The 27,500-nt window shown below is 42.1% G+C and overlaps 4 protein-coding genes across 4 annotated transcripts in view; 2 read left to right on the top strand and 2 right to left on the bottom strand.

The window, feature by feature from the left end:
- The window catches only part of LOC137972699 (uncharacterized), an 8,452-nt gene extending 7,928 nt beyond the window's left edge, over positions 1-524 (top strand). Inside the window, exon 3 of the mRNA XM_068819427.1 lies at positions 1-524. This exon is cut by the window's left edge and continues 1,367 nt beyond it. The gene's annotated coding sequence lies outside the window, so the exon portion shown is untranslated.
- Positions 525-8,418: 7,894 nt separating this feature from the next.
- Positions 8,419-11,655, bottom strand: LOC137972692 (uncharacterized). Its single transcript, XM_068819421.1, has one exon. The coding sequence runs from the start codon at positions 11,653-11,655 to the stop codon at positions 8,419-8,421; it is 3,237 nt and encodes a 1,078-aa protein (XP_068675522.1).
- A 377-nt stretch (positions 11,656-12,032) lies between these two features.
- LOC137972686 (uncharacterized) lies at positions 12,033-14,051 on the bottom strand. The gene has a single exon (XM_068819416.1). It carries the CDS (start codon positions 14,049-14,051, stop codon positions 12,033-12,035), a length of 2,019 nt encoding a protein of 672 aa, XP_068675517.1.
- A 3,005-nt stretch (positions 14,052-17,056) lies between these two features.
- LOC137972679 (uncharacterized) overlaps positions 17,057-27,500 on the top strand; it is a 12,039-nt gene continuing 1,595 nt past the window's right edge. The window contains exons 1-4 of the mRNA XM_068819410.1: positions 17,057-17,477; positions 23,500-23,541; positions 25,866-26,126; positions 26,972-27,500. The exon at positions 26,972-27,500 is cut by the window's right edge and continues 1,595 nt beyond it. Coding sequence (XP_068675511.1) covers positions 17,057-17,477; positions 23,500-23,541; positions 25,866-26,126; positions 26,972-27,500 — 1,253 coding nt within the window. The remainder of the gene's footprint in view (positions 17,478-23,499; positions 23,542-25,865; positions 26,127-26,971) is intronic.

Below are 27,500 nucleotides of genomic sequence, written 5' to 3'. Positions count from 1 at the left end.
TATCTTTCTATTTTTAGAACTAACGCTTTAGAGGGAGGCTCACATTTACATCAATTTGCACAATTTGCATACATTGTTTTTGCTATTTTTGTCTTCGTTTACACTGACTTTATTCTGATTGGTCATCCTAAACAGTGCGAGCAGAGCCGGAGAGCTCGTGGCGTGCTAAAAATACAAAGATACGCGCTAAGATTGACTCAAGCTACTACTTTTAGTCAATGACTGTGCACCGGACTATATACTCAAAGTTGGCACTTGACCTTCTTTGGATACATTCATTTTTCACAAGAACGTCTTAATGTTGGAGCTGAGACGTTCTTAATTTTCTCCTAATTGAACCTAAATAGGCTCTTAACACGATCGTAAAGTGGTGTGGTATACTATAAAAGCTAGCTACAAAATGAGTTTTTCTTCAGTGTATTATGAAATAAGAAAACTACATTGTGGATATTAAGTATAAATAAGTATTTGAGGTAATTGTTTTTTTAGACTACAATTTTACATTTCTTTTATCTTTATTTATAGTACTGACAAACGCAAAAGACAAATGAGAAAAATAAAGACGCTCTTAATTGATTGCCATGAGCAGCCTGGGCGGTATGTTCATAGTATTACGGTTCTTAAAATTTGGTTAATCTCATCCAAAGTGTTCGTATATGAAAGATTCTTGTAAAAAAAAAGAGTGTAGGACTTTTGCGTTGACATGTGGAAAATATGTAAATCGATCGATCGCGCAAACCCATAGACCTCTTTCATAATGGCGGCAAAATAAAATTTCAAAAGAAAACTTGTTTCAAAATGAGGCAGAAGGTATATATAAAATAAATACAAAAGAACGTAAAAGAGTAGAGTAGGAGCTATGCTATTGGTGGTAACATGGCAACGTGAAAAATAGGAATATATTAGTTAAATGAAAAGCGTTCGTTAATACCGTGAGGATTAAGGGTGCCAATTTGAAAGATGAATTTTTGTTCCAGATTCTTGCGGCTTTCCGTCGTACCTAGATGTAGGGAAAGGCCGCAGATAGCCATGTGTTTTTTGGAGTGGTTAGGCAGATTAAAATGTCGAGCGACTGGCTTAGATGCATCCCTGTCATTCTTCTCAACATCGCGAAGGTGTTCGCGGAATCGGTCGTCTACCTGTCTCACCAATGTATAATTTATTGCATAACGTACAGGTTATGCAAGAAATGACATTTGCGGAGGTACATGTGAAACGATCGGTGATCTTAACAGATCGCTTAGGTGCCGATATCTTGCTAGTGTTAACAATGAAAAGACAAGATTTGCATCGTGAGCGCGCGCATTTGAAAGTGCCGGGTTGCTCGTTAGTTTTGAGCGCGCTTCTAACTAAAAAGTTGCCTACGTTTTTGTCGCGTTTGAATGAAGTAAGTGCAGGTTACGAAAAGATTCTACCAGCGACAAAAACGTAGGCAACTTTTTAGACTTCTGTTTACGGGACCAAAAATTTCCCATTGTCGCATTCAGTTAAATAATGGTGGTAAAGCCTTTAAACGAATGCGCAACCTTGAAAATTTCAAATGTAAAAAATCGGAAATAAAGGCGGAAAGGCAAATTCTTCCCTAAGGAAGGTTGGCCAAGGGGATTCTTTTGAAATTAATGAAATCGTCGACGAAACAGTTGATTTCCATATCAACTTAAAAACAACACGGTTTTTCGTGTGGCAAAAGATGAATAAAGCAAACTTGGTCGACGTACCGACAATAATTCATCTTTGTCAACCGCGCACCGTCTTGCTCAATTTGGTTGAGCACCGGGCTGCCATGCGGGAGGTCGTGAGTTCGACTCCGACCGAACCAACACTCAGAGTCTTAAAATAACTGAGGAGAAAGCGCTGCCTTTGTAGTTACACCCGCAAATGGTTCGACTTTTCAAGTCTTCTCGGATAAGGACTATAATCGGTAGGCCTCGTCTCACGAATATCTTCCATGTTCATAAGTCCCCTGTGGGACGTTAAAAAACCCACACACCATTCAAGAAAAGTAGGGGATGAAGTTCCCGGTGTTTTGGCTGTCCATTGTGACTGTGTTCTCTCCAGCACAAGTGGCCGGCTTGGCAGTGATATCTCAAAAAGGATTGTGGTGTATGAAGCCACCTAAACAGAAAACAACCACAAGTCAAAAGGGACTTCGCCAAGTGCTGGACCATGTAGATGAAGTTTCGACTCCATTCCCTCAGCGCACAAAGTAAAAGTGGGCTATTGTGTTGTGATGTTAGAAAAAGGGTAAGCGAGAACAGTAGACTATTTCTTGATAGGTGATTTTCTCGTTACGTCATCGCCGCCATGTTGGTGGACGAAAACAAAAGATCTCTCATTAGCTCCTTTTGTTCATCCACCAGCAATTGATCATTACATCATTGTTATCCGTGTCTCTAGAGACTGGCTGCAAACCATCTATATCATAAGTAAGTAAAGTACGATCGTCCGGGTGAGTGTAGTCCTGAGAAGGACTGTTTGAGATGACATTGACTGACGTTTCGACAACCTGAGCTGAAGTCATCTTCAGAGTCAAGTGATTTGTGTAACGTCAGTAGATGCTATAAGAACTCCGGTCGTAGATGTCATTGGTCGACTTTCAGTTGAGCTTAGATGTAGGCTGGGAAGACTAAACAATGATCGGTGCCTCTTGATCTGTCTATAGGTCCAAGGTCTAAAATTATTAAAAAGGAGGACAAACAAATTTAAAATAGCATTAAAATAGCATTAAAAATAGCATTATGGTTCCTCGTCTGGTTGATATTGTGTTAGAGTCTAGCGCAGCAAACACAGCCTACAAGTACATCAACGGGTGGCGGAGATGGAGGATTGGCGGGGCTAACGATCCGGGTTTCAGGTCCCTCGATTCCTCAATGAAGGACAGGCATGTTGGTTGGAAGAATCCGAAGTCTAAGTTTCGTTATCTTGAAGCTGTGCCAGGACAGCTTATTGGAATTACTCGGTCTATGAACATTTAGTTCGTTTTTAGGGGTCCAGTAGGAGGGCCAGGCAGCCGTAGCCTACTTTGGTGAGGTTTCTTCTGGCCTCCGAGTGTCCGCTGCAGCGGATACGTGCTCGGCTTGCCTTGTATTGAATGCGCTGGAGTATCCATTCCCCGGGGAGTGTTGTGTTTGCCTATTTTTGAGTATGTAATAAAGACAGTGCTGGTTACCGCGGCACACTGCATAATTCTCCATATCGTTGTTGTATTTTGTTGTTTCTATGGTACGGTAAATAGCACAGAATTTAGAGACGAGTTTACCGTGCTAGAGCGTGGGCCAAATGATCGGATGTTCACCATTTCTGAGAAAAACAACTTAATATTGACATGACAACCACGGAGCAAGTGAACTCACCGACGTGTAAACAACTGGTTACTTTCTCGGAAAAAAATTCCGGCAATATCAAAGAGCTGTTTTATTCCATCAAAACAGTGGCGTTTTTGCAAATTAATATCAACACTCACGTTAACACCGCCGCGGAATGACTGCTTTTCCACACACGTTCCACGCTTGAATATGTGCTCGTTTTTAGGCCGCCTAATTTTCATGGAAAGTTTCCGAGACGGAAAGTTATTACTTGAATGAGTTTTTTTTTTTAATTGAGTGCAATTTAAATTTATTCAAGCTACAAAAATGGCTTGTGTGTTTGAAGCATTCAACATGGCAAATGTTATTTATCTTTCAGATGCGGAAGTGCTGGTTAGTATTACGTAACACTGTTACGGTCTGTTACGTTCCAAATAAGTATTCCTGGTTAAAATCCCGGGGGGAGGGGGGTACTCCCTTATAACTTCTTAATGGGGACGTGCGGCCAGCCAGGGTATGTTTTTCGGGATTTTTGTCTTGAACAGGGTATCAAATTTATCATTTTTTGTCTGAATCAGGGTATCGATTAATCAATTTTTGTCTTAAACTGGGTTAAATGTCTTAAACAGGGTATCAAAAATCGGAATTCTGTCTTAAAATGGGTAGGAAAATCAGCGATGTTTGTCTTAAACAGGGTCAGGGTATGAGGGGCCGCGCCGCACCTCCCCATCCAGGGATATATCGAGTACCCCCGCTCCCCCGGGGGTTAAAATATTCCCAAGGCCTCAAATCCACCGTATAATTCAAGGGCAAAGGTTTTTCTTTCATTTCAATCCGCTAGCCGCGCAATCGAAACTCTTCCAGCGACGTCGAGACGGCTGTTAGTGTCCCAAACGAATCGATAAGACGATGAAAAGATCCTCTTTCACTTTGAACACCACACGGCGACGTTTGAGTTCGGTTTGGTAACGAGACTTTGTCGTCCGTGACGAACTTACCAAACGAAGACAACCAAACTCAACGGTCGCCGTGTGGTGTTCAAAGTGAAAGGGGATGTTTTTCATCGTTTTATCGATTCGTTTAATAATTATTCTCAATGTCTGTTTCAAGCATAGAAAATAAGAGACGTGTTTCAAAATGCAAAATGGAACAAACCAAAATTCTTTATTGAGAGTGGTTTGGTTTCTTGTTATTTAAAATACACCTCAACATAACAGTCAAATACGTGAAAAAAAAACCTGTGTAAAGACCTTCATAGGCATTTTATTTCACTCCAAATCTTGCGGCTACGCAGTTGACCGGAAGTCGGACTGTAAAATTGGTTCCAACCAGAGCTCTCGATACGTGGCTCATCTCATACTTAATTCGCTCTGGGAACGAGAATGCGGGTTCAAGTTACTATCAGCAAACATAACATGGGGCATGCGTGTTAACAGTTCTTCCTCCATGTGCCCAGAAACCAAAATGGCGGAAAATGGGTCACTCAATTTGATCCAACCCCTTCCGCTGTCCACAACCTTGGGCGAAACTGTTCAAACCGCATGCCCTATGATATGTTTGCTGACCGTGACTTGAGTCCGCTGTGTCCCGCGCATTGCTTTACAGTAATTCCGTTGTTGTTAAGTGAGCCCACACAACACGAAATATCACGTGAGGATTCGGTCGCTAAGTAATCGCTGCCCGTGCTTAACACAGTGAGTTTCGACTCACGGCAGAGGTCTGTTTTCGCGCACTCGTCAGCCCAGCGAACGCAAAAAGAAAAGAGTCCTCTGCTAGCAGGAAACCCCACAGTGAACACACAGTAGCAAATAAAATAGTCTGTGACGATTCTCTGGCTTATCGCGTGGGTTGGTATTACCGGTGGTTTCAAATGTCCTGTGACTCGAATGTTAGGATTGGGCTGCCTGTGGGTCCTTTGGAACTTCTCCAGCTGTGGTTTATCATATATATTCACGAATATCATCACTGCACAAAGATCCATCCGAATGGTGTGTAAACTTCGCTTTCGGGGTCAAGGGCGATTGCATATTCCTGTTCTATGGGCCCTTCTATGTGCGGGTGGGCTTGTCTTAGTAGCGTACTTGCGGCAACAACCTTTCTTGCTACCTCCACCACTGCGGGTCAAATATACTAAATCTTTCGGCAACAGTACTAGTGCTTGCAGACTGCCAAACTTGGATCCATCTCACTTTAGTATTCTCGAGTTTGTAAAAGATCTTGGCCGGCTTCAATGTAAAGGAAGGAGATTTTCAAGCCTCGAAAACAACGTGCTTCGTGTGGAAGCCGAAGGCATCGTTTCAGCTCAGTACAAGAAAATCTTAAGACCTGTTGACGACGATTTTGAAATCAAATTCTCTGATCCAATCTCTGTGCCAAATTTGATCAAGAAAAGCGCCAAAGAGGAAGGTCAGTCACATTCACCTGAGTCGTATTTTAACTCTAACTTTGTAGGTATTTATATCTTACAGTTTGTTCTCCGCTGGCAATGGAAAGAGACAGAGAGAGAGAGAGAGACATAGGTAACGAATGGTCTTGAAGGAAGGACAACAGACGCTAGTTTTCGTCCTCTTGAAAACAACAACTTTAACTTACCAAAGGTCGCATTTCACATGTGCCGAATCTAATGAAATTGAGAAAAATATATTGTTTTCGCTCATTTACATTAGATTCGGCACATGTGAAATGCGACGTTTAAAACGGGCTTATGGTTTTGCAAGCAACATAAGCATACATCCGTTAGAGAATATCGGTCATCTAGCCTACGTTAAAAATCGCCTACGCCTCGCACAACAGAAAATTTTTTTTTTTATCAAACGTGTTGACAAAAGTCAAATTACCACCGTGAACGATTTGGAAAGCTGACGTTTCGAGCGTTAGCCCTTCGTCAGATCGAATGCCTCTTTATAGTTTACGTCTAGTACAACTCAACCAAATAGGTAGGTTTGGTCGTAAGAGAGGTGCCCGGATACCTTTAAATCAAAACTTTTTATTTTCTCTAAGTTTTTACCCTTGTAACGTTCATGTAAAGCGCGTTTGAATGTGAATGTAGAAAATGCACTGTATACATAATTATTGTTATTTTTAAGTCTTAAAAATGTATATGCATTATGCATTTGTACGCTTTAAGCATTGCTGATCAAGCAAATAGAACATACTGGTGGTAGTTCACGATCACGGGTACGAAAAGGTTACGACGGCTGTCAACCGTTGAATTCAATCAACAAAATTTTCGATTCATTTCGCGGAGTCATCGCTGAATGACAAAAAAAACTTAAAAAACAGAAGCCTTCTGTTTACGGGACCAAACATTTCCCATTGTGGCATTCAGTTAAACAATGGCGGTAAAGCCTTTAAACGAATGCGCAACCTTGAAACTTTCAAAATTTGCATCCGAGCGGGAAATGTAAAAAATCGGAAATACAGGCGGAAAGGCAAATTCTTCCCTAAGGACGGTTGGCTGAGGCGATTCTTTTGAAATTAATGAAATCGTCAACGAAACAGTTGATATCCATATCAACTTAAAAACAACACGGTTTCTCGCGTGGCAAAAGATGAATAAAGTAGACTTGGTCGACGTACCGACAATAATTCATCTTTGTCAACCGCGCACCGTTTTGTTCAATTTGGTTGAGCACCGTGCTTCCATGCGGGAGGTCGTGAGTTCGACTCCGACCGAACCAACACTCAGAGTCTTAAAATAACTGAGGAGAAGGCGCTGCCTTTGTAGTTACACCCGCAAATGGTTCGACTTTCAAGTTTTTTCGGATAAGGACTATAAACGGTAGGCCTCGTCTCACGAATATCTTCCATGTTCATAAGTCCCCTGTGGGACGTTAAAAAACCCACACACCATTCAAGAAAAGTAGGGGATGAAGTCCCCGGTGTTTTGGCTGTCCATTGTGACTGTGTTCTCTCCAGCACAAGTGGCTGGCTTGGCAGTGATATCTCAAAAAGGATTGTGGTGTATGAAGCCACCTAAACAGAAAACAACCACAAGTCAAAAGGGACTTCGCCGAGTGCTGAACCATGTAGATGAAGTTTCGACTCCATTCCCTCAGAGCACATAGTAACAATGGGCTATTGTGTTGTGATGTTAGAAAAAGGGTGAGCGAGAACAGTAGACTATTTCTAGATAGGTGATTTTCTCGTTACGTCATCGGCGCCATGTTGGTGGACGAAAACAAAAGATCTCTCATTAGCTCCTTTTGTTCATCCACCAGCAATTGATCATTACATCATTGTTATCCGTGTCTCTAGAGACTGGCTGCAAACCATCTATATCATAATTAAGTAAAGTACGATTGTCCGGGTGAGTGTAGTCCTGAGAAGGACTGTTTGAGATGACATTGACTGACGTTTCAACAACCTGAGCTGAAGTCATCTTCAGAGTCAAGTGATTTGTGTAACGTCAGTAGATGCTATAAGAACTCCGGTCGTAGATGTCATTGGTCAACTTATTCGTGATGTTATTGGTCGACTTTCAGTTGAGCCTAGATGTAGGCTGGGAAGACTAAACAATGATCGGTGCGTTTTGATCTGTCTAATAATAATAATAATTGTTAGGATTTACGACGAGACACTGAAGCGTAACACAACTTTAATCCACTGGACTCGGCTACACATCGATTTACAAAGGGGATGTATACGAGCGAAATGCTAGACGTACAAAAACCTTCGATAACAAGAGCGGGAACAACAACGACAGTCACATGACACTCTAAGTCCTACACACTAGGGTGGGGTTAGTATAATTATTCACAGGTCCAGTCTCTCGGGCTTCTTTGTAACTCTTCCAGAACGAGTACGGGCTGTAACATTCTCCCCACCTTGTCCTCCTTCGGGGAGGACAACGCTCAAATTAGGCTTGGAAACAGGTATACTTGCAGCATGAACAGTGTTCGTTTGTGGCTTCTCCCCACCATGGACTGGATCCTCTGCTTCCGGGCTTACTTGTGAAGCTGCTGACTCAATCTCTAACTTGTGTAAACGTTGAACGGGTCTGTTGTAGAAACTGTTATGCGCTCTAACTGTAGCGGTCCGTACAAGCCCGTCGTTACCTGGATAAACCCTTTCAACTTTAGCCAACGGGCATTTGGTGCGCGGCACATTGTCGTCAGAAATAAGTGACAATGTCGCCTACTCGAGTAGAAGGGATCTCTTTATGCCACCTGTTTCTTACCGATAGGAGATGTAGGTACTCTTGTTTCCAACGCTTCCAGTAGTGATTGAGTAGTCTCTGCAGGTAGAGATACCTTTCGACAGTCCTCTTACTGGTCTCCTCTAATCTACTTTCTTTCCTTTCCGGTAACTGGTTAATTGGCCTACCAATTGAAAGATGAGCAGGCGTAATAGGTAACGGGTCTCTGCAATCATCACTTACTGCGGTCAACGGCCGCGAGTTAATGATACCTTCGATTCTGACCAGCAACGTGTTTAGCTCAGAAAAGGTGAGAAGTGCCCTTCCAAGGACCTTGCGCAGTGGTTCTTTTATCATTCTGCAAAATCGTTCCCACCATCCACCTCTCCATGGGGAACGCTCTGTGATGAATTTCCACTTGATCCCTCGTGATGAGAACTCTGACTTGATTTGATCTTGATCCAGCGTACTCCACATTCTTTGACTTTCAGTAGTGGGTTCATCGTATAATTTCTGAATTTCCCTGCTTGCTGCCTTGAAGGTTTGTGCATTGTCTGACCACACTGTATGGCAAAGACCTCTGCGACTCGTCATGCGACTAAAAGCTTGAAGGAACTCATCAGTTGTCAAACTATGTGTAAGTTCCAGGTGAACCATACGAGATGATGTGCATGTGAAAATACACACATATGCTTTCTTAATGTTTAAGCCCTCTTTCACATACAGTGGTCCCGCAAAGTCAGTCCCAACATGCGCGAAAGCTCGTGAACAGGAAATTCTTTCCTCTGGCAACTGACCCATTTTCTGGGCACAAGGTCCAACCCGTTGTCTTTGGCAAGCTACACATCTTCTGATAACACGTTTAACCTCACGTCTTCCTTGAGTTAGCCAAACTTTCTGCCTTAAAGTTGATAATACCGTTTCTGGACCAGCATGCAACATGTTCTTATGTACATCTTGCACCATCTTGGCAACTTCAGGATGTCCGTGAGGCAAGATTATTTGATGCTTGCTCTGTTCGGGAAGATCAGCAAACTGTAGTCTCCCACCAACTCTTAATACCTGATCATCTCTGTCATAATAACGGTCCAGTTTCAGGAGGCGGCTGTTACAGGGAAGTACCTCTCCAGCTTTCAGTTTCTCGAATTCTTCTTTGTAGACCACTTCCTGCACCCACATACAACATTTAATCTCGGCTTGCCTCACCTCGTCCGCCGACAGTTCCCTTTCACAAGACCTAGACTTAGTCTTAAACAATTTGACCGCTCTCAATACATAAGCAGTTACTCGAATCAACTTTAACCATGTCCCGCAGCGTGACATATCAATCAGTGGTTCTGCAACGACTGCTGTATACACATGGGTAGTTCTTTTTTCCTCGCAAGCTTCGGCCGGAGCAGCTTCGTTTTCGGGTTGAGCGGGTAGTGGTTCACAAGGCGAAGACATCCATTGGGGTCCATTCCACCACAAAGTGCTTGAAATCATATCACGACAGCTTAACCCACGCGTCAACAAGTCTGCAGGATTCTCCTTACTTTCACAATACCTCCAACACTCAGGATCCCACGTTGACTGTACCTCAGCCACACGATTGGCAACAAATGGCTTCCAGGAAGAACTCTGCCCTTTTATCAAATGCAGTGCCACCATACTATCTGACCAACACACAACCCTAGCCACCTTCATTGGCAAAGCCCCTACAACAAATTTTAGCAACCTGGCATTTACAACTGCTGCTAAAAGTTCCAGCCTTGGAAGTGACACCTTCTTAATGGGCGCGACTCTGGACTTCGATATAACCAGCTGTGAGGATACATTGTCTTGCTTGTCTCTTATTCGAATGTACACTGCTGCTCCATACGCCTTGGGGGAAGCATCTCCAAAACCATGCACCTCTACCACAGAGTCTTGCGTAATACCATTTACGAAGCATCGAGGGATAGTCACATCCTTTAGCTGCAACGACTCAGACTTCCAACTTAACCACTTTGCTTTAGTGTCGCTATCTAACGGGTCATCCCACTGTAATCCTTTCAACCACAACTCTTGGAAAAGGATTTTGGCTCTAACAGTGAAGGGTGATATCAGTCCCAGTGGGTCAAACATTTTCGATGCCAGACTAAGTAGACTTCTCTTTGACATTGGATCATGGGATGAGATGATTCCACTCGGTTCGAGGAATCTAAAGTGGTCAGAGTTCAAGTCCCATGAAAGGCCAAGTGCTTTTAGGGGGTCGCTCGAATTGAACTCCACGAATGGTGATGAGGCTCTTTTAGCTGGGTCAATAGCATCCATTACTAGCTCTGAGTCACTTGCCCACTTGGTCAAATTGAATGCTGCTGTCATCATAATTTCTGACATTTCTTGTTGAAGCTTCAAAGTTGAATCTACTGTATCGGATCCTGTCAGGCAGTCATCGACATACATATTTTGTAAAATTTCTTCTACTGCATACGGGGACATTTTTTTGTATTTGTTTACATGAGCGTGAACTGTAGCAATTGCAAGGAAAGGACTTGCGTTCACACCGAAAGTCAATCTCTGCATTCTGTACACCTTTGGTGCTTCGTTAGGCTGTAAATCTCTCAACAGGTAGCGGTGAACATCTCTGTGCTCTGGTGCTAGTTTGACTTGCAGAAACATCTTTTCAATGTCTGCTATGAGACCAATTTTGTGTGTTCTAAATCGAATCAGTACAGATGCAAGGTTCGGCTGTAAAGGAGGACCAGGAAGAATACAATCGTTAAGGAAAGCAAAACCTCCTTCTCGTGCGGAAGCATCAAATACGATTCTGCATTTTGTCGTTCTTTTGTCATCACGAAATACAGCATGATGCGGTAAGTACCGCACAGTTCCATTGTCATCACTCTGATCAGGTACTTCCTCTGCAAAACCTTTCTCTTCATATTCGTTGATCGCTGTTTTGTAAGCCTTAGCTTTCACAGGGTCTTGCCTTAACTTTCTTTCAACGCTTTCCAGGTGTCTCAAAGCTTGTGCATAATTACTTTCTAGCTTTGGAGGATCTCGTTTCCATGGTAGTCGCACCTCATAGTTATGTCCATCAAAGTTCAATCCTCTATTGAAGTCAGCAACAGCACATTCGTCCTCTTGTGACATAACAGGGTCCTCTTTCTCTGCAATACCAATTGATTCCAGTTCCCAGAATCTTTTCAATGTTTCGTTAACTCCACCGTTTTCTACAACTGTCAGCATGGATGAAGTTTGCCTTGATTGGCGGTTTACTTGTCCCGTGACAATCCAGCCGAGGCAAGATTCAACTGCAACAAGTGACTCACTGGAACTACCTCTCTTACAGACCCCAGTCACAAATGAGTAGTAGTGGTCTGTATCAATACGAAACAATACGAAACATACTTAATTGACCGCTCCCCATAGGGGCTTTTCAGGGCCAATGAAACAATCAACGAAACAACCGAACACAACAACAACAACAACTGTTAAGAATCCCAACTGGCTGGAGGCAAACCAGTTGGCTATTTACAAGTGCAGCTGGGAAGTTGAACCAGGGACTACCAGGAACAAATCCAGCGAGTGGTCAGAGCGGGTCTTGAACCCGGGATCTCCGGATCTCAAGGCAAGCGCCCTAACCACTGGGCCACACTGCCTCCTCCACTGCACTGCCCAATAAGAACATCTACTTGAACTGAACCACGAGGATAACTATCTGCAAGAGTTAAGCCTTGAAGATGAGAGTTCTTATGGAAGTCCATCTGTACTGGCCCGAGAGGATTACAAATTTTGGAAATAGAAAGGGCCTCTATCTCCACCTTTGAATCTCCCTTAATTGGTGAAAGGGTAAATTTCACTCTTTGGAATCTTTTCGTTTCGCTGGTTTCCCCACCTAGCGTTGTGACACTTAATAGCTCTGAGGGACCTTGCAGGTCAAGGGCCTCTGCAATGTTCTTTCGTATATACGAACGTTGACTCCCTGAATCTAGTAAAACACGGACTGTCATTTCTTGACCCTTAACAATTAACCTGGCCAATGCTGTCTGTAGGAGTGTTTCTCTCATAGGTAATGCAGGCTCAGTTGAAGCCAATCCACTTAAACTAGTGTTGCTTAGGTGCCGAGGTGTAACAACTGACTGCTGCCCATGCAATAACCAGTGATGTCGGTGACCACAATTCGCTACAGAACACTTAGGATGGCGACAAATTCTGGAGAAGTGCTTGTGGTTGCTAGGTTTTAAACAATTGAAACACAGTTTGTTCTCTTGCACTAGTTTCCATCTACCATCACGTGATTTTTCATTAAACATTGGGCAATTTTGTGAGTCATGATCTGCCTTGCAGAAATTACAATTTGGCTGTTTTGGAGGGCGTGTTCCACCAAGTAGTGCAGAAGCAGTATACATCTCATTCTCACCACCCATTTTGGGAGATAAAGACTTTCTTCGGTTTTCTTTACCTTTATCAAAACTGTGATTGCCTGGGGTGATGTTCCCATTTGAACGTCTTTCTCCTGCTTCTTTGGACACAACTTGTCGGTTAAGAAATTTAAAGAACAATTCAAGGCCTACTTCATCTTCTTGAGTGTCTGCAAGTGTCAACTCCCATTTTTCCAATAACTGAGTTGGTAACTTGGTCTCAAAAAGGGAAAACAAAATACATCCATGGCTCATTGGATCTTCTCCAAGAGCCTCTAAAGCTCTAGTTCTGTTCATAAAGGTATCATAGAGATCTCTGAGGGAGGATGCATTAACAACTGACTTAGCATCTATCTTGATGATAGATTTCACTAGAAATGAGATGATCATACGTTTTCTTCCATACCTGTGTTTAAGGCATTCAACAGCTGCTTCATAATTTGCTCCGGTTACTTCATATCCGTCTATTGCTTTCAAGTCATTTCCAGTTAGCACCGAGCGTAGATAAGTAAACTTCTGAACATTTGGTAAATCAACATTGTTATGCACTGCAGCTTCAAACTGATCCCAGAAGTTTTGAAATTTCAACACATCGCCATTAAACTTTGGCAACTCAATTCTCGGTAATTTCAGATTTGAGGATACACGACTGTCACTGTATGCAATATCCTTCAAGGAGTGATCTCCCACGTCGCAATCTTTATTTAGGAATTCATGAGCAGCATCCACAGCTTTATCTACTTCTCTCAGAATTTTTCCCCATCTTCGGAGTTCCTCCTCCATCATATCCTCTGCAACAAGCGCGATTAATTCATTTCTCAGTTGAAGATAATTCTCACGGTACACAGTTAGCCTTTCAATTCTCAACTGCACTTTGATTTTGTTGCTTGCATTTTGACTTAGATACAAAATATCCTGAATCAACGCATCCATATCCATTTGCAAGGCTCTGGCTTTACGTCTAATCGAACTAACCTCCTGAATTTCAACTTCACTTTTCACTTGAAGAGGTTCCTTTGAAGCTTCGGCGAAATTCGAACCTTCCTTTAATTCTGGTGCAATAACATTTGACTTCGAATCACGCTGAGCGTTCGCTAACCTTTCCAGTAAGACTTTTCTCTTTCCAGTAGTCGGCAATCCTTTTTTTCCAAGCATTTCACGAATTTGATCGACTGTGAGTTGAGATAAGTCTTCCATTTTGCTCGAGGAACCGATGGCCATGTGGTTGCAACTGATGACCTTGCGAAGAATTACAAATTTACTGCTGAAATATCTCCTTTTCTCCGGCTGTGAAGGACCATGTTAGGATTTACGACGAGACACTGAAGCGTAACACAACATTAATCCACTGGACTCGGCTACACATCGATTTACAAAGGGGATGTATACGAGCGAAATGCTAGACGTACAAAAACCTTCGACAACAAGAGCGGGAACAACAACGACAGTCACATGACACTCTAAGTCCTACACACTAGGGTGGGGTTAGTATAACTATTCACAGGTCCAGTCTCTCGGGCTTCTTTGTAACTCTTCCAGAACGAGTACGGGCTGTAACAATAATATGTGATCTGCTAATCGCCCTTTCTCGCAGTCGGAGACTGAATTACTAAGGGCGCAGCTCAACGACGTCGGGCCGAAGGAGCTGTGCTGCCGGCTAGGCGCTCGGCCTCTGAACACGACCCTTGTATGACCACGGAGCACAGCACCACAGCCTGAAGGAATAGGCCGGGCGTCGATTTTGAGGAGGGAGAAAACCGGAGTACCCGGAGAAAAACCCTCGGAGTCAGATTGAGATCAACTGAAACTCAGCCCAAATACGACCCGAGGCCAGAGTTGAACCTAGGTCACAGAGGTGGGAGGCACGGTTGATGACCACTAAACCACCCTGACTCCCGAAGGTCCAAGGTCTAAAATTATTAAAAAGGAGGACAAACAAATTTAAAATAGCATTAAAATAGCATTAAAAATAGCATTATGGTTCCTCGTCTGGTTGATATTGTGTTAGAGTCTAGCGCAGCAAACACAGCCTACAAGTACAGCAACGGGTGGCGGAGATGGAGGATTGGAGGGGCTAACGATCCGGGTTTCAGGTCCCTCGATTCCTCAATGAAGGACAGGCATGTTGGTTGGAAGAATCCGAAGCCTAAGTTTCGTTATCTTGAAGCTGTGCCAGAACAGCTTATTGGGATTACTCGGTCTATGAACATTTAGTTCGTATTTAGGGGTCCAGTAGGAGGGCCAGGCAGCCGTAGCCTACTTTGGTGAGGTTTCTTCTGGCCTCCGAGTGTCCGCTGCGGGGGATACGTGCTCGGCTTCCCTTGTATTGCATGCGCTGGAGTATCCAACCCCCGGGGAGTGTTGTGTTTGCCTATTTTTGAGTCTGTAATAAAGACAGTGCTGGTTACCGCAGCACACTGCATAATTCTCCATATCGTTGTTGTATTTTGTTGTTTCTATGGTACGGTAAATAGCACAGAATTTAGAGACGAGTTTACCGTGCTAGAGCGTGGGCCAAATGATCGGATGTTCACCATTTCTGAGAAAAACAACTTAATATTGACATGACAACTACGGAGCAAGTCAACTCACCGACGTGTAAACAACTGGCTACTTTCTCGGAAAAAATTCCAGCAATATCAAAGAGCTGTTTTATTCCATCAAAACGGTGGCGTTTTTGCAAATTAATATCAACACTCACGTTAACACCGCCGCCGAATGGCTGCTTTTCCACGCACGTTCCACGCGTCAATATGTGCTCGTTTTTAGGCCGCCTAATTTTCATGGGAAGTTTCCGACACGGAAAGTTATTAGTTGAATGAGTTTCTTTTTTTAACTGAGTGCAATTTAAATTTATTCAAGTTACAAAAATGGCTTGGGTGTTTGAAGCATTCCACATGGCATATTTTATATATTTATCTTTCTGATCCGGAATTGCTGGTTAGTATTACGTGACACTGTTACGGTCTGTTAGATTCCAAATAAGTATTCCCGGTTAAAATGTTCCCACGGCCACAAATCCACCGTATAATTCAAGGGCAAAGGTTTTTCTTTCATTTCAATCCGCTAGCCGCGCGATCGAAAGTCTGCCAGCGACGTCGAGACGGCTGTTAGTGTCCCAAACGAATCGATAAGACGATGAAAAAGATCCTCTTTCACTTTGAACACCACACGGCGACCGTTGAGTTCGGTTTGGTAACGAGACTTTGTCGTCCGTGACGAAGTTACCAAACGAAGACAACCAAACTCAACGGTCGCCGTGTGGTGTTCAAAGTGAAAGGGGATGTTTTTCATCGTTTTATCGATTCGTTTAATAATTATTCTCAATGTCTGTTTCAAGCATAGAAAATAAGAGTCTTTTTTCAAAATTCGAAATGGAACAACATGGAACAAACAACCAAAATTCCTTATTGACAGTGGTTTGGTTTCTTATTATTTAAAAAACACTTCAACATACCAGTCAAATACGTGAAAAAAAAAAACCTGTGTAAAGACCTTCATGGGCATTTTTTTTCACTCTAAATCTTGCGGCTGCGCAGTTGACCGGAAGTCGGACTGTAAAATTGGTTCCAACCAGAGCTCTCGATCCGTGGCTCATCTCATACTTAATTCGCTCTGGGAACGAGAATGCGGGTTCAAGTTACTATCAGCAAACATATCATGGGGCATGCGTGTTGATAGTTCTTCCTCCATGTGCCCAGAAACCAAAATGGCGGAAAATGGGTCACTCAATTTGATCCAACCCCTTCCGCTGTCCACAACCTTGGGCGAAACTATTCAAAGCGCATGCCCTATGATATGTTTGCTGACCGTGACTTGAGTCCGCTGTGTCCCGCGCATTCCTTTACAGTAATTCCGTTGTTGTTAAGTGAGCCCACACAACACGAAATATCACGTGAGGATTCGGTCGCTAAGTAACCGCCGCCCGTGCTTAACACAGTGAGTTTCGACTCATGGCAGAGGTCTGTTTTCGCGTACTCGTCAGCCCAGCGAACGCAAAAAGAAAGGTCCTCTGCTAGCAGGAAACCTCACAGTGAACACACAGTAGCAAATAAAATAGTCTGTGACGATTCTCTGGCTTATCGCATGGGTTGGTATTACCGGTGGTTTCATCTGTCCTGTGACTCGAATGTTAGGATTGGGCTGCCTGTGGGTCCTTTGGAACTTCTCCAGCTGTGGTTTATCATATATACACGAACATCATTACTGCGCAAAGATCTATCCGAATGGTGTGTAAACGTCGCTGTCGACGCCATGTGCGATTGCATATTCGTGTTCTATGGGCCCTTCTATGTGCGGGTGGCCTTGTCTTAGTAGCGTACTTGCGGCAACAACCTTCCTTGCTACCGCCACCACTGCGGGTCAAATATACTAAATCTTTCGGCAACAGTACTAGTGCTTGCAGACTGCCAAACTTGGATCCATTTCACTTTAGTATTCTCGAGTTTGTAAAAGATCTTGGCCGGCTTCAATGTAAAGGAAGGAGATTTTCAAGCCTCGAAAACAACGTGCTTCGTGTGGAAGCCGAAGGCATCGTTTCAGCTCAGTACAAGAAAATCTTAAGACCTGTTGACGACGATTTTGAAATCAAATTCTCTGATCCAATCCCTGTGCCAAACTTGATCAACAAAAGCGCCAAAGAGGAAGGTCAGTCACATTTACCTAGGTCGTATATAACACCAACTTTATAGGTATGTTATCATATCTACAGTTTGCTCTCCGCTGGCAATGGAAAGAAGCCGCGAGAGACATAGGTAACGAATGGTCTTGAAGGAAGGACGCTAGACGCTAGTTTTCATCCTCTTGAAAACAACAACGTGAACTTACCAAACGTCGCATTTCACATGTGCCGAATCTAATGAAATTGAGAAAAATATATTGTGATACAATGTGCGCGCCATTATGGCTGCCGGTTCTATTAGGGTCTTGTTATTTTATTTAATTTTGGCTTTTCTACCCGATGGGTTTCGTGTTTATGTTGCTGGAAAGATCTCCAAGGTCAATACGGCTTTATGACTGGCTGTGGTCTGCGTCTTGATGGCTCTGAATTATTCTACAATTCCGACGAGCTTTGTTTCAAGGTTGTTAAATTCAAATCGATCATGTTTATCTCTCGAGTAGGAGTACGCCGGGAGGGTTCAGTTTCGATGAAACATGGAATTTTACTTCTCCAGACTCCTGATTTTGACTTTTCAAAGGATTTGACTATCTGTGTCGACGTTGAAAGCAACCCAGGAGATATCGAATTAACACAAGATTCAAGTTCTTCCTCGACTCGCTCGTCAAATGCGTTGGTTTGCATTGTTTACGGTCGGATGGAACTACGATCACTGAGGAAACTCGCAAGCTCGTATATTGCACCCGATGTGTTTAATCGCCTTAAGAGCCTTCAAATCTTAAGAAAGCGCGGTAGTCGTGGAGGTTGTCGACGTTTTGGATCTAGTTTTCAACCTATTCGGTTGTTAGGAAACTTCGGCGGTCAACGAGAATCAATTAATTATTCAATTAGTTGCCATGTTGATTCAAATTAACACCTCTCCTCCGAACTCTCTCGATGCACGTCACCTTAAAGTTTGTGTATGGAACGCTCAATTATTAAGGAATAAAACAGCGACTCTTGTCGATTATATACATGACAATAAATTGGACATCTTGGCAATTAGTGAGACGTGGTTTCGGATAAAGATGCCGCGGTGAAAGCTGAATGTACTCCCGATGGTTATAAGTTGTATGATGTACATAGATCCGGCCGTAATGGTGGAGGTACAGCTTGATCACTCGTTCAAATATAATTGTCAAGCAGATTGTTGCTCCTACGTGGTGCTCTTTTTAACTTTCGGAATGGATTTTAATTAATGGATCTTTTCGCTTACGGCTTGCTGTCGTCTATAGACCTCCTTACTCTACGAAGCATCCTGTAACAATTTCTTCCTTTGTTTCCGAATTCTCCCAGTACCTTGAATCATTTGTTTTATGCACGGTGCCCATATTGTGATGTGGTGACTTTAACATCCATGTTGATGTTGAGGATAAACGCGATGCAGAATCATTTGTGGACCTACTTGATTCTTTTGGACTAGCTCAACATGTCCACTTTGCAACTCATGTTGAAGGACATATATTGGATTTAGTCATAACCAGGAAAATGGACAGTATCATTCAAGACACACCAATTTTAGGCTCCTTTCTATCCGACCATGCGACTGTATTGTTTAACTTGAAAGGTTTTAAGTCAGAATCCTCTGCCAAGGGAACGTGGTTTCGGAAAATCAAATCGATTAATCTTCCCAAGTTTAAGAACAATCTTCGTAATTCAGAATTGTTACTAAACACTCCTAAACGTCTTGCTGATCTCGTTGGTTGTTTTGGCACTACTCTAAAATCCATCATTGACAGACATGCTCCTTGGCGGAAGAAAACCATGATTCAAAGAGCTCAAGCCCCATGGTTGTCCGATGAGATCAGATCTGTGAAACGTCTCTGGAGGATAGCTGAGCGCAACTGGAGGTCTACAAAGTCTGAATCTGACCGGAGATCATTCAAACTTCTTCGGAATAAAGCTGTCTTTCTTATGAACAAGTCTCGTTGAGAATTCTATACAGATTTCATCAGCAACATCTCTGATAATCAACGTAAGCTTTTTGCTGATACAAAGAAACTGTTAAATCAGTGAGCAGAATCGCCTTTTTTACAGCACGGCGACAAGTTAGCTTTGGCCAACGACATGGGTTCGTTCTTCGTCAAGAAAATATCCGATCTTCGCGTTAGCCTTGATGCAATTCCGAACTCATGCAGTACTATCAGCCGCCATTCTTCTCAGTGTTCTTCTTCCTTTACTGCTTTTCACCGTGTAGACGTGGACTATTTAAGGAAACTTGTGCTTAGAACGCCGACAAAATCCTGTTTACTCAATCCTGTTCCTACGAACATCATGAAAGATTGCCTTGATGAGTTACTTCCGATATTAACAACCATGATAAACCTGTTGCTTGAATCTGGATTTTTCCCTGTTATTTGGAAAGATTCGGTTGTCAGACCACTGTTAAAGAAACAAGGCCTTGACTTTGTTTTTAAAAATTTTCGACCTATCAGCAATCTTTCCTTTGTTTCAAAATTGGCTGAAAGAGTGGCAGCTGATCAGATCCAGTCCTACTTAAATGAGAATGATCTTTTTCCTTCATTGCAATCAGCCTATCGACAGCACCACAGTACAGAAACCGCCCTACTTAAAGTCAAGAATGACATTTTGATGAACATGGAAGATAAGCATGTCACATTGCTTGTGCTTCTTGATTTAAGCGCCGCTTTTGATACTGTGGATCATCGGATTCTCTTAGATCGCCTCCAATTTGATTTTGGAATTTCAGGTTCTGCACTTAATTGGTTTGAATCGTACCTCTCTAATAGAACCCACCGTATCTCTATCGATGGTGTTCTATCGAATACTTTCAATCTTAAATTTGGAGTTCCACAAGGTAGCTGTCTCGGGCCATTATTATTTTCTCTCTATGCTAGCAAGCTTTTTAAGATCGTCGAGTCACATCTTCCTAATCTCCATTGTTATGCAGATGACACACAACTGTATATCGCGTTTAGACCAGGAAATGATTTGGAGGAAACTGCTGCCTTAACTGCCATGGAATCATGTATTGCTGATATCAGTCAGTGGATGCACACGGATAAGTTAAAACTGAATTCAGATAAGACAGAATGTCTTCTAATTGGAACGCGACAACAACTTCAGAAAGTCAGCAACATCAGTATGTTATTGGTTGGCGACTCCCAAATTGCTCCATCATGTGAAGTTCGAAACTTAGGAACCTGGTTTGACTCGAAAATGAGTATGCTAAGTCATATTAACAGAACTTGCTCATCTGCTTTTTATTATTATAACATACGTAGAATTAGGAAATATTTAAGTCGTCCAACTACCGAACCATTAGTTATGCTTTTATAACCAGTAGAGTAGATTATTGTAATAGCCTATTATATGGCCTCCCGAATTCACATATCATGAAGTTTCTTATGTTTTTAGTTCACGTGACAGTTTGACATAATTTTATTTTAAAATATTGTGAAGCGCAACTGAATATATTCATATAGAGGTCTGCGCTATATAAATGTAATTATTATTATTATTATTTTCGCTCATTTACATTAGATTCGGCACATGTGAAATGCGACGTTTAAAACGGGCTTATGGTTTTGCAAACAACATAAGCATACATCCGTTAGAGAATATCGGTCACCTAGCCTACGTTAAAAATCGCCTACGCCTCGCACAACAGAAAAATTTGGTTTTATCAAACGTGTTGACAAAAGTCAAATTACCACCGTGAACGATTTGGAAAGCTGACGTTTCGAGCGTTAGCCCTTCGTCGGATCGAATGCCTCTTTATAGTTTACGTCTAGTACAACTCGACCAAATAGGTAAGTTTGGTCGTAAGAGAGGTGCCCGGATACCTTTAAATCAAAACTTTTTATTTTCTCTAAGTTTTTACCCTTGTAACGTTCATGTAAAGCGTGTTTGAATGTGAATGTAGAAAATGCATTGTATACATTATTAGTATAAACACACGGGTGATTATACAAAATCGCGCGCTCTCATTGGCTCGCTATCTCGGATTATCAGCCGATAATCACCTCGACGATCAAAATGGCTGCCAGTAGTCGTTTTGCCACTGTAAGTGAAGATGATTTCGCGTTGAAATGTTTTTTTTTTCTTTTTTGAAATAATCACCTGTGTATTTATACTAAAGCAATTATTCGCCTCAGGCTCAGTGATTATCCGTGAATATTCACCTCGACTTTGTCTCGGTGAATATTCATCGATAATCACTTCGCCTTCGGCGAATAATTGTTAATTATTGTTGTTTTTAAGTCTTAAAAATGTATTTATTATGCATTATGCATTTGTAAGCTTTAAGCATTGCTGATCAAGCAAATAAAACATACTGGTGGTAGTTCACGATAACGGGGTACGAAAAGGTTACGACGGCTGTCAACCGTTGAATTCAATCAACAAATTTCTCGATTCATTTCGCGGAGTCATCGCTGAATGACAAACAAAAACTTTGAAAACAGAAGCCTTCTGTTTACGGAACCAAAAATTTCCCATTGTGGCATTCAATTAAACCATGGCGGTAAAGCCTTTAAACGAATGCGCAACCTTGAAAATTTCAAATGTAAAAAATCGGAAATACAGGCGGAAAGGCAAATTCTTCCCTAAGGAAGGTTGGCCAAGGGGATTCTTTTGAAATTAATGAAATCGTCGACGAAACAGTTGATTTCCATATCAACTTAAAAACAACACGGTTTCTCGTGTGGCAAAAGATCAATAAAGCAAACTTGGTCGACGTACCGACAATAATTCATCTTTGTCAACCGCGCACCGTTTTGCTCAATTTGGTTGAGCACCGGGCTTCCATGCGGGAGGTCGTGAGTTCGACTCCGACCGAACCAACACTTAGAGTCTTAAAATAACTGAGGAGAAAGCGCTGCCTTTGTAGTTACACCCGCAAATGGTTCGACTTTTCAAGTCTTCTCGGATAAGGACTATAATCGGTAGGCCTCGTCTCACGAATATCTTCCATGTTCATAAGTCCCCTGTGGGACCTTAAAAAACCCACACACCATTCAAGAAAAGTAGGGGATGAAGTCCCCGGTGTTTTGGCTGTCCATTGTGTTCTCCAGCAAAAGTGGCCGGCTTGGCAGTGATATCTCAAAAAGGATTGTTGTGTATGAAGCCACCTAAACAGAAAACAACCACAAGTCAAAAGGGACTTCGCCGAGTGCTGGACCATGTAGATGAAGTTTCGACTCAATTCCCTCAGCGCACATAGTAACAATGGGCTATTGTTTTGTGATGTTGGAAAAAGGGTGAGCGAGAACAGTAGACTATTTCTTGATAGGTGATTTTCTCGTTACGTCATCGCCGCCATGTTGGTGGACGAAAACAAAAGATCTCTGATTAGCTCCTTTTGTTCATCCACCAGCAATTGAATATTACATCATTGTTATCTGTGTCTCTAGAGACTGGTTGGAAACCATCTATATCATAATTGAGTAAAGTACGATCGTCCGGGTGAGTGTAGTCCTGAGAAGGACTGTTTGAGATGACATTGACTGACGTTTCGACAACCTGAGCTGAAGTCATCTTCAGAGTCAAGTGATTTGTGTAACGTCAGTAGATGCTATAAGAACTCCGGTCGTAGATGTCATTGGTCAACTTATTCGTGATGTTATTGGTCGACTGTCAGTTGAGCCTAGATGTAGGCTGGGAAGATCAAACAGTGATTGGTGCGTTTTGATCCGTCTATAGGTCTAAGGTCTAAAATTATTAAAAAGGAGGACAAACAAATTTAAAATAGCATTAGAAAGGTCTAGAAAAAGAATGAGGCAAATGCTTTCAAAGCTTTGCAACGCACTTCGACACACCACTATGACAGTTCAACGATCAATCGGGTGTTGTGGCGTCTCCTTTGTTATACATCATGGTTGGTAGGATAAATTCCCAGAGGTGAATAACTAAAACACGGGTTCGTCTACCACCCTGGTCAAATTTTTTTTTTGTCTCTGTGTGGGCTCACTTGTATTACCATGGCTAACACTCTGGTAAAATTACACTCGAAATAAAACCGAAATCTCTGTCTTGTGTTCAATGTTTCAGGTTTCTTCGGCAGACTGTGGAGCTTTCTTACACACCCTGCAGGTTAGTCTCTCGTTTCCTGGTTGCTGCCGGTATTGCTGATAGTAGCAGTGAGTTTAAGTAAAAACGACGGCTACGGTCACTACGGCAACGTCAACGTCACAAAGCAAGAATATTATTGGTTAAAAAATGAAAAAAATCGTGCTGCACGTGCAGCACGAAGTTCTTTGCATTTTTTCGCCGTACTCCACAAAACAACAAGGCGAAAGGACCAAATTTGACGATAACGTGACCATACAACAATGAACCATTCATTTTCTATCATTTTACTTTAAAAACGGTTTTGCCCATCCAGTTACAGGACAGTTCGCCTGTGCTATGCTTCTTGTTGTACCTAAAACTAAAACTAAGCTTTATGGTGACAGATCGTTTGCTGCCAGTGCCCCTAAACTTTGGAATGCACTACCAGTAGAAATTAAGAATTCTGAATCACTCGATATTTTTAAGAGTAAAGTTAAAACACACCTTTTCCGCCAGTGCTATAGAGTATAGAGATCATATTATATATAGTTTATAGAGATTACTATTATTATTATGTATAGTGTATAAACCTTAATTGCATTATTATACAGGATATAGATTTTCTTGTTTTTCTTTAGAAATCTATGGTAATTTTAGAGTTTCTCATACTGCATGTAATTTGAATGTAAGATTTGAATGTAAGATTTGAATGTAAGAATTTTGTAAAGCTAAATATATATTATTATTAATATTATTATTATTATTATTATTATTATTATTATTATTATTATTATTGCCTGTATTGTAATTTTTGGATACTTCGCCCACAATGTACGACGCAGAAGAGCTGAAATAATCACGAAAGACTACGATTGTGTAAACTTATATTTAGAGGGAACGCTACTTTGTAAGTTGACGTCAAATCATGGGCCGTCACAGTGAGTTTAAGCAAAGACGACGGTTACGGCGACGTACGGCAACGCCTCGAAGCAAGAATATTATTGGTTAAAAAAGGAAAAATATTCGTGCTGCACGTTCAACACAAATTTCCATGCATTTCTCTGCCGTACTCCACAAAACAGCAACGTGAAATCACCATATTTTAGGTTTTGACGACAACGTGAGCATATAACAATAAAGCAGTCATTTTCTGATGTGACTTTAAAACCGTTCGTACCCATTCAGTTACAGGATAGTTCGCCTCTATTGGACAAGGTGAACAAGACGGAATAATCGCAAAATACTTGCGATAGCGCTAACTTATATTTTGGACCAACATTTTCGTTGCCGTAGTCGTCGTCTTTGCTTAAACGTTTTGTTTTGTTTTGCCCCACTGAAACTGGTTCCCAAAAATTTCAACTCAAGGCTCGGGGTACGAAATCTCTAGGCCATTCCACAGACCAAGTTACGGACCTTAAAACATTGAATCTTGAAACTGCGTCCCTCAAAACCATATAAATTTTTTACGATTTCTGTAATATTCATAGAAATAGGTAAACAAAATGATTTCCTAGAAACATCTGTTTCCAAATAGTAGGTCCATGACAGGATTTTCCAGTCGTGCCAAATCTGATTAAAGTTTTTAAAGGGTTTATCATGGTTGTGGGTAGCCTGCCTCAGAATTAGAGATGTTTGTATGGATTTTGAACAATGTTTTAAGGTCCGTAACTTGGTCTCTGTCCGACCTAATAGCATCAAACGAAAACAGATGGTCAATTTCAATGTCATTTTTCATGTGATGGTGACAATTTATCGATTAGTTCAAATTTGAAAGTCGCTCCAGTTCCCTGCGCAATTCTGGAATGGTCCTATTGTCTATGGCCAATATGGCCACCGCGCAAATAAGGCCCATTGGATATCAAATAGAATCTGACATCTAGAGCGAAAACAACAATGATAAGTTTTTGAAAAAATGAACTTTGTTTCATTAAACCGGTTGTATTCCCTTGCCCGGCTGTTAGACATCTACCCTGCGAGCAGAGGCCCTTCGATCTTCCTAGATAAGTCGGGAAGAGGAAGGGACCTCTGCCAGCCGGCTCGACATTTCGTGTTGAGCATGCGTTAAAAATTCAAACGTAACGTATTCGGGAGTCAGTCACGCCTGACTAGTAACCGCAAAACCACAAAACCAAAACAAACAGTAACGTAACAGTTCCTCTTCCCGACTTATCTAGGAAGATCGAAGGGCCTCTGCTCGCAGGGTATTAGACATCCTGTTCCACCCCAAAGCCAAAAGATGCCAACTTATTACTAATTGTATTGCAAAATTTTTTCTCCGTACAATACCAAGATCATAACAGTATGCTCCTTAAACTCGCGGGCATGTATATAATATATGTATCAAATACAGTGACCTTTGATTCTAGATAAATTCCTGGGTCAGGTAAAAGTTGATCATGAATTTATTCAAGTCGAAGTAGCGACGCCTTGGGGTAAGACAAGAAACGATGTACACGCGACCATCATTCCAAAAAAAGAAGCTCTGGCAAGAGAACTGAAGCCTGGAGGAATTCCCTTAAATGTTGCATTGATTATGTTTGACTCGACATCGGCCGCTAACTTCAGGAGAAAAATGCCCAAAAGCTTGGAATATTTGACACACAATCTTAAGTCCATTTTGATGCGAGGTAAGACTGTCTAGCATATTTCCTCGATGAAACGCAATCCCTCAAAGGACGTGTAAGTCGAGTAGTACTTTACTTTAATAGTTTCAGTTCAATTACATTAGCCTCTAAACAGGAGTCTAATCCCTAATTAAAAGAGGTTACCTAAGTAGTTATACTTGCAATAATGTCCGGTGCCACGATTTTCCTTCTCTTAACCAAAATTAAGTCTTCAGTGTCGAGCGGGGTTGAATATCTGAATGGAGATCGAGACCTCTGGGCTATGGACTTTTGCGATATCAGTCATTAGATATTGCCACTCGCGAGATGTTAAGTACGTGCGCCAATCGGAGTAAAGGAGTCATTGCAGTGTGTCGGTGGGTTTGAACTAATTTTTGCGATAAAAATGTTACGTGGACGCATTGCTTTCATTCATTGAGTCCTTTCATTGGAACACATTAGCTCAAAAAATTAACCTGCTCTGAACTGCGTGGCTTCATAGCTCAGTTGCTAGAACACTGCACCGGCATTGCAGAGAGGCCCTGTTGGAGCCACTTGAATTTCCAGGTGTCAAAAAAAGAACAATAAAAGCAAGGTGACATACGCTAACACCAACCCGATTTACCCAACACATGACGCATGCGCACAATCATTTCACTGACCCGGTCAATTAGCAGCCATGGACAGCTGTTTCGGCCTTTTGGGCCTCATCAGCATGGCGTAGCTAACATACCAGGCTGGTGTGTTGACCACACCGGGTTGGTGTTAGCGCGAGTGTCACCTTGCTTTTATTGTTGTCAAAAAAGACAAATTCTTGAATTGTCCAGATAGGTCCAAGGATCACTTCTCTCTTTTATTCTTACTTCAAGGTGAAACAATTGTAGGAGATGGCACCACGGCACAGTTAGCCGCACTTTTGACTGGAATAGCAGAAAGCGAAGAGCCGGAGGCACGAAAAGACATGGGTAAAGCTGCAAACCCTGTTGACTACTGGCGATGGATATTTCGCGATTACAAAGAGAAGGGATATGTTACCATGTTTTCTGAGGACTCACCGCGGCAAGCAGTTTTCAATTATCGTTTGAAAGGATTTCGCCATCCTCCCACTGATCATTATTCTCGACCATTCTGGATAGCAGCCGAGGATTTCCGACATAATTACTGCATTAACAGTCGAGCTTCTCACAATGTTTCTTTTGAATATATCCTGAGATATTTTCGCGAATACAAGTCGACATCGAAGTTTATGCTCGTTTCACACGACGAGATTTCGCACGAAGATTCCAATACCATTGCTTATGCCGACGATGATTTCAAAAACCTTCTGTGGCGCTTGAAAGAGGAATCGTTTCTCAATGAAACGTTTCTTATCACCTTTAGTGATCACGGAGCGCGCTT

This window comes from Montipora foliosa, chromosome 1 (genome assembly GCF_036669935.1).
Source record: "Montipora foliosa isolate CH-2021 chromosome 1, ASM3666993v2, whole genome shotgun sequence".
NCBI lineage: Eukaryota > Metazoa > Cnidaria > Anthozoa > Scleractinia > Acroporidae > Montipora > Montipora foliosa.
The sequence above is the reverse complement of the archived record's forward strand: the minus strand, read 5'-3'. Positions and strand labels throughout refer to the sequence as shown.

Excerpts from the sequence above, each read along its gene's own strand:
- LOC137972692 (XM_068819421.1), bottom strand. The coding sequence starts at position 11,655 with ATGCTGACAGTTGTAGAAAACGGTGGAGTTAACGAAACATTGAAAAGA.
- LOC137972686 (XM_068819416.1), bottom strand. The coding sequence starts at position 14,051 with ATGGCCATCGGTTCCTCGAGCAAAATGGAAGACTTATCTCAACTCACA.